This window comes from Aplysia californica, unplaced genomic scaffold (assembly GCF_000002075.1).
Source record: "Aplysia californica isolate F4 #8 unplaced genomic scaffold, AplCal3.0 scaffold00166, whole genome shotgun sequence".
NCBI classification, from domain to species: Eukaryota; Metazoa; Mollusca; class Gastropoda; order Aplysiida; family Aplysiidae; genus Aplysia; species Aplysia californica.
Genome location: NW_004797436.1, coordinates 1,224,574 through 1,236,149, shown reverse-complemented (window position 1 = coordinate 1,236,149; position 11,576 = coordinate 1,224,574). Strand labels below are relative to the sequence as shown.

The window sequence follows — 11,576 nt, the reverse complement described above, 5'->3', positions numbered from 1 at the left end:
CTCTCTCTTTCTCTCTCTCTCTTTCTCTCTCTCCCACTCTCTCTCTCACTCTCTCCCCCTATTCCCGCATCCCCTTACATAGTGGGGACCGGACTGAGAGAAGGGAGAGGACACTCCGGTATCTGTCCGCCGACCTGTCATAATTCGTTAAACGTGAATATGGGCAGAGAACAGTGAGCTGATCGTGAGCTCTGTGGTTGCTAGATGCCGCCCGCCAAACCTTCAATCCCCCTTCCCCACACACTCAAACACATAAACACACATACACACACTCACACATCCACCCCATCCTCCGCCATCACCCTCCATTCCCTCACAATGTCTTTCATTTTCCCAGTCAAGGTAAACAATTCAATCACAAAGGGAAGTAAGCAAAAATAATGTAGTGAAATGTACATAAACATGAAAAAATGATATCAATAGGCGGATATTAGACCATATCTTTTCATATAAACTTTGAGCTTGTCAAGTATTAACAAATGGCCAAGCATACACGGCCAACGATCGTCAGTTCTAATTGATCTCTGGTGATAAGACATGATGAACAGAAAACTATATTACCCATAGCACAGTGGTGATAGCTGTGTACATAAGTAGGAGGTGGTCGGGGGACGGACGGCGGGGGCCTGTTGTAATAATCACATAACAGATCTCTGGGGAGTGGGGGAGGGCGGGTTGTTTGCATGGGCGGGCAAGGAGGGGCCTCAATTGGAGGGTTCTAAGGTGTGACTGGAGAGAGGGAAAGTGTCTAAAACGGAGAGGGGACTTATGGGCGAACCTGGCACCGTGGGGGATGAGTCGGACCAACAGGGAGCCTCAAGTGGAGGATTGGAAGGTGTGAGAGAGAGGGTGTCCAAGGATAGATAACGAGGCTAAAACTAAAACAGCTCTTGGACATGGATGGCTGGTGTCACTATATATAAATTATTGATGGTCATGGGTGGATAGAGAGGGACTGTCGTCAGGTAGTCCAACGGTCTGTCTGTCTGTCTCTTCCGTGCCTCACTCTCTCCCACTCTCTGTGTCACTCTCTCCCCCTCTTCCCGCATCCCCTTACATAGTGGGGACCGGACTGAGAGATGGGAGAGGACACTCCGGTATCTGTCCGCCGACCTGTCATAATTCGTTAAGCGTGAATATGTGCAGAGAACAGTGAGCTGATCGTGAGCTTTGTGGTTGCTAGATGCCGCCCGCCAAACCTCCAATTCCCCCTCCCCACACACTCAAACACATAAACACACATACACACACACACACACATCCACCCCACCCTCCGCCATCACCTCACAATGTCTTTCATGTTCCCAGTCAAGGTAAACAATTCAATCACAAAGGGAAGTAAGCAAAACAAATGTATTGAAATGTACATAAACATGAAAAAATAATATCAATAGGCGGATATTAGACCATTTTAGGCCTATACATGTACTACTACGAGACAGTACGAGAGAGTGTCACTCAGGCAAAGATAGTGTAACTTTGACTCAGCCACGTAGTGTACACACTTTTTATACCCCAAATTTAACCCGGAAGTCCATTCGGAGGAATTGACCTTTTCTCTTGACCAAAGTGTGCCAAAATGGTAGCCTAGCTTTTGCCCCTCCATGAAGGAAAAATCTGGCCCTCATTCAAATCATTGGGATTGAGTAAAATTTTGCGTATTGTGCTTTGTTCTTTACAATTTTCTTTTTGGTTACAATTTATAAGTTGTACACTGAGACAAAACTGTACTAAATGAGAAAGGTGCACCATTATGAAAGTGGAACGAACTCAGTTGCCTGAAAAGGGTAGTTTGAGCATGTGTGGCCTAAATAAGCTAACCCCCCCCCCCCTCCCTTACCTTATTTAGGCCACAGCCCACTTTGGCTTAAATAAGCTAAACCCCCCCCCTCCCTTACCTTATTTAGGCCACATGTGGCCTAAATAAGCACTCCCTTACTGAATATGTAAAGGTTGTGAAGAAACTCCCCATTGGGTTGGTTTTACATGCGGTTCCAGCGGAATGTATCGGTGAGTCAGAGGGTTCTATATAGCTGATGATTGAGTTGGCATTGTTTGCTTATAAAAATGTTTGAATTCTCGTTTCGACTACTCTGTCGAATATTCTGTCGTTAGTAAATATATACATATTATTATATTATATGTTACTGAGGTAACTTCGCAGGCCTACATTAAAACATTAAATTGTTGACCACTGATGTCACGCTGAGGTTATCTCAAGGTGTTCTGCTGATTCCCGAAACCTCTGTATACGTGTCTTTAATTGTTTGTGCTGCGACAGCTCATGTCATAACATTTTCACGATTATGGCCCCTGACTCATCTTTCCGCAGCCTTTGCTTGGCTCCTGCTTACTGTTATCTTTCAGCTACACTCCTGATCTTCTGGTAGGAAAGATCTTGTACTTAGCCTTCTCGGACAAAGGCAAGTTGCGAACGTTAAAGATCCCTGAGGTTTAAAAATCGATAAGAGTAGGCTTCGGCCGCTGCCCGGGCAAAATTCAAAATTTCCCACCAACCTAAAATGTTTAGTTTGTCCTGCGCGCCCATATAATTATGACCGTATGCAGTTACGAGCGCCGTAAAATACTTACCCCCCCCCCCCACACACACATACACATGCACTCTCGACCCCCCCCCCCACCCCAATTCTTGCTTTTTCGAGGACAACCATTTAGACAATTGTTGCCCCCCTCCTCCCCCCCCCCCCGGCCCACTCCTGCTTGTTTGGCTTGTGTTATACTTCAATTATATTGACATCATATTACATGTACTATCAAACACTCTGTGCTCGGGGCCCTGTTGCCCCACCACATTCATTATTAGTAGCCTTTTATTATTATTATTATTATTATTATTATTATTATTATTATTATTATTATTATCATCATCATCATCAGCATTATTATTATTATTATTATTATTATTATTATTATTATTATTATTATTATTATTATTATTATTATGATAACGATGATGATGATGACCAAACAAAAAAACAAAAAACAAAACAAAACAAAGACAACTATTCATTACTCCAGCCCAACAGAAAACACGAAAACACATCAGTAATAATCATAATAATCACGTTTAGTTCCTAGATCTAGTCAATTTCCTACTGCTGACAACTGCTCCCCACAGACCTCCAGTTCCCCACTCCCCACTGTACCAACAACAACGTGAGGATTTCGCTGTGTCGACCAACACTAAGTTCAAAGAAAGGTAAGCTGTTCATTTCATCAGCGTGATTCTCACCATCAGTAAAAATCTCTCTGGGAAAGGATTTAAAATTTGAATCAATCTCTTGAAGTCTAATTCTATATAGGCAAAGAGTCTACGCCTACAGTTATAAACAAGAAATAGATCTAGATTTCTAGATCTAGATCTAGATATCTAGATATCTAGATCTAAATCTAGATCTAGGCCGAAAACTATAACATTCTGTGCTTGTCGTCGTCTTAATCCACATTATTGGTGGATACCGGTAGGCCTACATCTAATCACGTTTTACAGTACAGCTTTCCATCTGTACGGGGTTACAATGCAGTAGTAGTAGTAGTAGCATCAACGTCATCGAGGGGCCCCGGAGGTGTGGGGTTTCAGGGGGGCATGCCCTGAATTTTATCCTAACTTGATGTTTTCCAGTTAGGTTGCATCCCTACTCTTTGTGTAGCCTATTTCAAAGTATAGTATTTGGTCATCAAGACTTCTGGATTTCTTCTCTGGATGTAAACAAATGGATCGTGGACTTTAACGGAACTACAAGATCACCCTTGTTCTTTCTAAAGTGGGCTCTCCTCACCGCTTGTTAGGTCAGGGGATCACGATAAATTTGGCCTCACTTTCCTCCTTGTTTTGTCTAAACTACCGTACAACTGGACTGAAACAATATGTCAATATGGCAGAAATGCTTTTGAGTCTGAATGCTCTTTGCTCTTTATTTTTGAATCTCCTTAGATTAATAGAAAGGCCTATTTCATAAGGTCCTGATTTATAAAACAGTTGTGACTTTTGTTGATTAATAATTCTACTCCAAGACCCTTTTCCCTGTAGAAAGTTTTTCTATGGTTGTACTTTCTCTCCAAATAATCCTTCGTTCTTCTCTATTTCTCTTTCTTTCCTTAATTTTTTTTTTACAAACTATCCTGTTCCCTTTTGTATTAAATTTCAATACCCATTACCTCTGATTTTAATTTTGTGTGAAACACCCTTCCACGTTTCACCAAGAAAAAATGTGGGGGGAAAATAAACATATTTTTCTGCATTTTGAAACATTCTTTTTAGTGGGGGGGGGGAATTTTGTGTTTTCTGCTTTTTCATATGTGCAGTTGTTTTATTTGTGATCCCTTGATTGTGGGTGGTTGGCGGGTTCTTTGGTGTGTTTTACTCCTTCCCTATCAAACGTTCCTCCTTAGCTCTCCTCCTTTTGCATGTAACTCACCTGTAACAACTCTCCACTTCGGTACTTATAATATCATGACCTATTTGTGATGACAATGACGTAAAATTCTTACTGTGGGTGCTCTGGTGTGGTTTGCTTGTTCTTTCCTATCAAACATCCATCATCCTTTTTTTCTCCCCTCTTTTTTGTGTTTGTTACTTTCTTGTAACACCTCTAATCTTTGGCACTTATATGACCTTACTGTGTTGCAAGTGCTGTGAACCTCTTACTAAAAATTTTAATTAAGAAAAAATATTCTTACTAAATTGAAATGAGATCTCTTGAACAGATTCCTCTTTTGTTTTCTACAGAATTTAACCGACTGCAAAACCTTACAGAATGAAGCCACGGTACAAGAAAGCAAAGCGAATTTTGAAATTGTACTTCCACACATTTGGTCTGAAGCCACCATATCGAGTCTTGGTGTGTGGCTCCTTCGCTAAGCGGGCACTCACCGACAAAATCAACATAGCAGAACAGCTCCCAAAGTATCTCAATGCTGAGGTCAAATTATGTACCACCAAGTGTGCTATCAAAGAAATGGAGTTGGGAGGTATGGCTCTTTCCATCTTTTTATGCTTTTAAAAAAAAAACGAGAACCCTCCAACCATCCAGTTTGGCAAGGTAGAAAAGATACTCACTGTGAAAAGTGTAACATTTTATTATTATTATTATCATCATAGTCAAAACTCATTATACGGCCACCCTTGGGACGTACGAGCATGAGAGGCTGGCGGAACAGTGGGGCTGGCGGTTCTATCTCTCTATCTAGTGAAGGGGAGAGCATCAAGTAGCCAACCAGTGGGTGTTGTGCGACATGTGCAGTGTATCTCTGGCATCACAACGGGGCATATTATTTACATAAGTTAAATAAGGACTGTACAACTCAGACAGCTGGTGGATTGCGGTGTGAAGGCGTAAGAACTATGTTTCTTTAAAGGCGCTCCTTTTCATATATTGGCAAAACCTGGCGGTGAGTAGAGGTGGTGGTATAACGGGGGTGCGATATAACGATGTTTGTTTGTATTGTTGTTGTTATTATTTTTAAAAAAAATTATTATTACTACTATTATTTTTATTATTATTATTGCTACATTATGGGGATTTAATGAAAACCTTGTCAGTTTATTTCTTGGTGAATTTGTCTAGTTCATTTGGTCAAGATAATGATGTGCTGGGATCACACAATACATCAACCTAGCTCAACCACACCCCATACCATCAGTCCAGCTTACAGTCACACCCGGTTATACCATCAGTCCTGCTTACAGTCACACCCGGTTATACCATCAGTCCTGCTTACAGTCACACCCCGTTATACTATCAGTCCTGCTTACAGTCACACCCCGTTATACCATCAGTCCTGCTTACAGTCACACCCGGTTATACCATCAGTCCTGCTTACAGTCACACCCCGTTATACTATCAGTCCAGCTTACAGTCACACCCCGTTATACTATCAGTCCAGCTTACAGTCACACCCCGTTATACTATCAGTCCAGCTTACAGTCACACCCCGTTATACCATCAGTCCAGCTTACAGTCACACCCCGTTATACCATCAGTCCTGCTTACAGTCACACCCTGTTATACCATCAGTCCTGCTTACAGTCACACCCTGTTATACCATCAGTCCTGCTTACAGTCACACCCCGTTATACTATCAGTCTTGCTTACAGTCACACCCGGTTGTACCATCAGTCCTGCTTACTGTTACACCCTGTTATACCATCAGTCCAGGACCATCGGTTCAGCTTACAGTCACACTGAGGTGTACCATCAGTCTAGCTTACAATCATGTGGCAGAATGTGACTCTTCTTGAGAGAAAGCTCTATGGCAGTCTCTCAGATTTGAAGCGGACTGCACAGTTTGTGCGCGACATCGGACTGACTGTCTAGCTGCTGTCATTGAGAAGAAGACACTGAGATGTACCATCAGTCCAGCTTACAGTCACAACCACCCTGAGACTTACCATCTGTCCTTTCCGCCAGGTTTTGCCAGTGCACAAAAAGAAATGTCTATAATAACATACATACTATTTGCCACTCTAAACCACCAACTGCCGAAGTTGTATGGTCTAAACCACCAACTGCCGAAGTTGTATGGTCCTTGCTTATGTAAATTTGCCCCTCAACCCCTCCAGCGAACTGACTGCCAGAGTTATATGTACAGCCTGCACATTGATGCCCACTTTGCTGTGTGCAGTTATAGTAATAGCAGATAGCATTTGTGTAGCGCAAATTCTCGATGCTTCATAATCTGTACAATTATCCCAGCAGACCTGATAGCGTTCTGAAACAATCTCAACTTCCTGGGAACATACAGTGAAAGCTGCCATTTTAAAGCTGAACTGGCAACCTCACAGTTGCAAGTCCAGTAGCACAACCATCAGACTACCGACGCCACAAATCTGCTTTTATCCCAAGCACGAGTCTGCGAGCCATGATCATCACACCTAGGCAGCCTGATGCAGATTGACCATTCTCTCTCTCTCTCTCTCTCTCTCTCTCTCTCTCTCTCTCTCTCTCTCTCTCCCCCTCTCTCTCCCCCTTTCTTTCTCTCTCCCTTTCCCTCTTTCTTTCTCTTTTATCTCTTATTCCCTTCCTCTCTTTTCTTTTTACTCTCTCCCCCCTCTTTCTCTCTCTCTCTCTCTCTGTCTCTCTCTCTCTCTCTCTGTCTCTGTCTTTCTCTCTCTCCCTTTCTCCCCCTTCCCCCTCTCTCTCCTTCCCTCCCCCCCTCCTCTCTCTCCCCCTCTCTCTCTCTTTCATTCTTTCTCTCCCCATTCTCTCTCCCTCACTGCCACCTCTACGTGAGAGTTTATCTTTCCTCAGAGACCCTGACTTACGGCCCCTTGAAAGTTCTCAAACAGTACGACGTAGAAGAATGCCCTCACTCTTGGTTTAAAGGCGCGCCCAAATGTCTGATCCGAGCGGCCACCGCGGGGAAGAAGAAGTTCATGGTCGCCACACAGGTCAGTGGGTCATCTCGTCCAACCTTTGTTAATGGATAGGGTCAGTGACACACATATAAATAACTCCAAATTCTGGTCTTGGGACAGCCGGTGGGGGGGGGGGGGGGGGGGGGGGGGGGGGCAAATAGGGGGCAAAAACCAAAAGAGAGAGAAACCTCAAATTATAGAGACCACAAGAAGGGAGAAATAAAAGAAAGAGACTCTTAATAAAGAAAAACCCCCCTTGGGGGGGGAAAAACCTTGTTCTTACTTACTCTCATTCTCACTGTCAAGGATTGTCTGACACAGATGAGATCTCTAACATGGTGCCCTAAAAAGGGACATGGAACAGAAAACCCCTCTAAACAAAACAAAAAAAGTTGTCTTGTCCATAGAGCCCACTGCTAATTGTCCACGTTCACTGTAGGTCACGGGTGTCGTCTAGTCTTCTCCTTTTTTTTTTGGTGAGTGTTTTATGGCACTCCCAACTGCATAAGGTCGTATGAGCGGGCAGGATACATTAAACATTATGATTATCAATTGGTAGGAAATTTTGAATTTTGCCCGCTACTCTTATCGATTTTGGACCATGCGGGCAAAATTCAAATTTTCCTACGAACTGAAAATGTTTAATGTGTCCCGCGCGTTCATATGACCTTATGCAATTGTGAGCGCCGTAAAACACTTTAAAAAAACCCAAACAAAAACAAAACAAAACACAGTGTCTTTATAATGCAAGAATAAACAAGGGGGGGGAGGGGGGTAGGAAGTGGTCATCAGAGCAGCTGATTGTCTTGTACAGGTGGCGGTTAGAGCAGGTGATTTTCTTGTACAGGTGGCGGTTAGAGCAGGTGATTGTCTTATATAGGTGGTGGTTAGAGCAGGCGATTGTCTTATATAGGTGGCGGTTAGAGCAGGTGATTTTCTTGTACAGGTGGCTGGTTTGACTACAGTGTTCAGTTTTCATGCCAATTGTGGAAATGTTTGGTTTTTGTTTGTCTTTGTAAGTACAGTTGAAGCTGCCATGACGGCCACTTGTATAATACTACCACCTGTACAAACGACCACTTTCCATTTCTCCCCCTAGTGTTTTTTCTATATAATTTAACTGTAAAATTACGGCAGTCTAAAGCCTGAGATCAGCCCTTGTTTGGACCTTGGAATAAAATGATAATTTGCTTTCTTTATTTTGATCAGTCCTGCCTAAGACGGCCACCTCTGTTATACGGCCACTTTTCTTCTTGACAATGGATGGCAGTTTTACACAGCTTTAACTGTATGTATCGGGGCGAGGGGGTGGGGGTGTTTGTTGGTTGTCGGGTGCTCTGATGTGGTTTGCTCCTTCTTTCCTATCAAACATCTATCGTCCTTACCTTTCCTCCTTTTCTTTGTACGTTAGTCTCTAGTAGCATCTCTAATCTTTGGCACTTACATGGCCTATTTGTGTCGCAAGTGCCTGAAAATTTAACTAAAATTAACCTTTAAAATATGTAATACGTTTTGATGTGCAAATCTTACAAGAAGCAGAATTAACTGATTCCGTCCATTCGGCCGCAGACAGCGGCTCTGAGTTTTTCCTTTTTCCGCTGCCTCCATTCGGCCGCTGTGAGCGGCTTAACGAAATCTGAAGCAAAGGTGCACTTTTTAACATAGTTCCTACTTTTTAAGTTGTCGAAAGGAAGTAGAACTTGTAAACAAACCTGACCTCAATCTCTGAGCACCAACATCGATAGAAACTCTGCGAAATTCTTGCAAAAATCATTGTTTTGTTGTTGCGATGTAGGCTAGATCTAAGGGTAAACAACATGGAGCCTGGTATAATAAAAAGGCTCTTCAAAGAAAGATATTCCACTAAATTTGTGAAATTCTTGCATAAATGTGTGCTAGGGTGATATCGCTACAATGTTGTGTTGATCCCCATTGATTGTAAGGACTTGTAGAGCTGAGAAAATGCGGTAAGTCTAAATTTTCGAAGAGCTGTTGCGCAATTTTTTTTCTCATTCGTTTTTGTCAGAAGGAAAATGCAATACAAACAGATTATAGGTCATTGTTATTGATAGAAACAGATTCTTCTATTTATTCCCATCAGTTTGGTATATGACAATACATATTAGAGTAACTTAGAGCTTCACAGTAATGCATTAAATAGATGCACCCAGGTCTAAAACTGAACAGGGAAAAATAATTCTGTCCAGAGCCTGAAAAAATCACGGACGGAATCAGTTAATTGATCCGTGTGTATATTTTGTCTCCAGGACGAGGAGCTCAAAGAGAAGTTACGACCTCACCACATTCCCCTGCTTCACATCTCGCACAATTCCATCAACTTAGAGAATCCTCCGGAATCTTCTTGGAATGCAGCTGAGGATAAAACTGCCCAGAAATTGGGTCTGACAGAGCGACAAGAGAAAGCGATTGCCAAAATGAATGAAGAATTGGGGCTTGTGAATGACTCGGATGGGAAAAAGAGAAAGAAGAAAAAGAAGGGAGGACCAAATCCGTTGTCGTGTATGAAGAAAAAGAAACCTCAGAAGAATCCTAGTTCAGGAGTGAAAGAAGGAGGAGTTGGCAAGGCGAAGAGAAAGAGAAACAGGAAAAGGAAGCCTGCTCATCTGCGAGAGTCGACAGGAGGGGAATAGAAATAAGAATTCAGGAATGTGTGCCTCTTCATACAGTGATAGACAGAGGAGGAAAATAGAAAGAATTCAGGAATGTGTTCAACTACGCAGTGCTCGATGACAAAGCACTGTTGGTCTTGTGACGCGAACTGACAATGACCGTGTTTGTGATGGTCAGATTGTGTGTTTGTGACGGTCAGATTGTGTGTTTGTTACTGCCAGATTGTGTGTTTGTGATGGTCAGATTGTGTGATTGTGACGGTCAGATTGTGTGTTTGTTACTGTTAGATTGTGTCTTTTTGACTGTCAGATTGTGTGTTTGTGACTGTCAGATTGTGTGTTTGTGATGGTCAGATTGTGTGATTGTGATGGTCAGATTGTATGATTGTGATGGTCAGATTGTGTGATTGTGTGTCAGATTGTGTGTTTGTGATGGTCAGATTGTGTCATTGTGTGTCAGATTGTGTGTTTGTGTTTATGACTGTCAGATTGTGTGTGTGTGATTGTCAGTCAGATTGTGACTGTCAGATTGTGTGTTTGTGTTTATGACTGTCAGATTGTGTGTGTGTGACTGTCAGTCAGATTGTGACTCTCAGATTGTGTGTTTGTGTTTATGACTGTCAGATTGTGTGACTTTGAAGATCAGATTGTATGATTGTGATGGTCAGATTGTGTGTTTGTGTTTGTGACGGTGAGATTGTGTGTTTGCGAAAGTCAGATTGTGTGATTGTGATTGTCAGATTGTGTGTGTGTGTCTGTCAGTCAGATTGTGTGTCAGATTGTGTGATTGTGACGGTCAGATTGTGTGATTGTGACTGTCAGATTGCCCCACATACACAGTGTTGGAGGAGTACATTGACCGCTCGACGCCCCATGTAGTATGTACAGTGTTATGTATGTATGTGTGCCGGTCAGACTTTGACTTTGTGTGTTGTTGGAATCTGCTACCTACGTAGTCACTTCCTAATGGAGAGTAGACAGAAGAATGCAATATACTTTAAGACTTACTCTGTCACTGTCAAGAAAATGTTGGCATACATTCGATGGGAAGTCTTGAGAAACATTTTGTGTATTTTGTTTTACGAGTATGTTTGAATCTGTGCGTTAATGTTATTTCTTTCTGTCTCACTCAGCATTGCAACTTGCCTTGAATGATGTGTGTATATGTAATATGTGTATGATTTGTGACAGGACATGAATATTGTCATGGTAGCTTATGATACCAATTATAATGCGCTTTGTGTGTTTGTGCATGCCTGTATGAGTGAGTGGGTGTGTGTGCGTGATTCAAATGAGAGTAGACAGTTTGAAATGATTTTTTAAAAAGATGTAAAGAGAAATAATAATATGTGTACACAAATGGTTCACAAAAAAGTGTACAATAAATTGATACCCTGTTATCTTGTGTTTCATTGAGCATTTTAATTGTTTACTTGTGTTGAAAGTTTTCTGGGAGAAATCTACTTCTGTAAGTGGAAGGAGTTTCCCATCTCTGATTTTTTATTCTAAAACTTCCTTTTTTATGTGCATCTTTCTGTACCTCCTCTAATCTGTCTGTCCGTCTGTCT

General features: G+C 42.1%; 1 protein-coding gene across 2 annotated transcripts; it reads left to right on the top strand.

The window, feature by feature from the left end:
- Nucleotides 1-3,145: 3,145 nt before the first annotated feature.
- Nucleotides 3,146-11,419, top strand: LOC101848967 (rRNA-processing protein UTP23 homolog). 2 transcript variants are annotated; one of them, XM_013082276.2, is made up of 5 exons: nt 3,146-3,220; nt 4,751-4,992; nt 7,272-7,411; nt 9,646-10,047; nt 10,100-11,419. In XM_013082276.2, exons 2-4 carry the CDS (start codon nt 4,779-4,781, stop codon nt 10,027-10,029), a joined length of 738 nt encoding a protein of 245 aa, XP_012937730.1. In that variant the 5' UTR covers nt 3,146-3,220; nt 4,751-4,778; the 3' UTR covers nt 10,030-10,047; nt 10,100-11,419. The 2 variants fall into 2 exon arrangements, with proteins under 2 accessions (XP_012937730.1, XP_005097948.1); XM_005097891.3 differs by lacking the exon at nt 10,100-11,419 and having other exon boundaries at nt 9,646-10,076.
- The last annotated feature ends 157 nt before the right edge of the window (nt 11,420-11,576 follow it).

Excerpts from the sequence above, each read along its gene's own strand:
- LOC101848967 (XM_013082276.2), top strand. The coding sequence starts at position 4,779 with ATGAAGCCACGGTACAAGAAAGCAAAGCGAATTTTGAAATTGTACTTC. Across the intron at positions 4,993-7,271 it reads CAAAGAAATGGAGTTGGGAG|AGACCCTGACTTACGGCCCC; the intron begins GTATGGCTCTTT and ends ATCTTTCCTCAG. Across the intron at positions 7,412-9,645 it reads AGTTCATGGTCGCCACACAG|GACGAGGAGCTCAAAGAGAA; the intron begins GTCAGTGGGTCA and ends TTTTGTCTCCAG.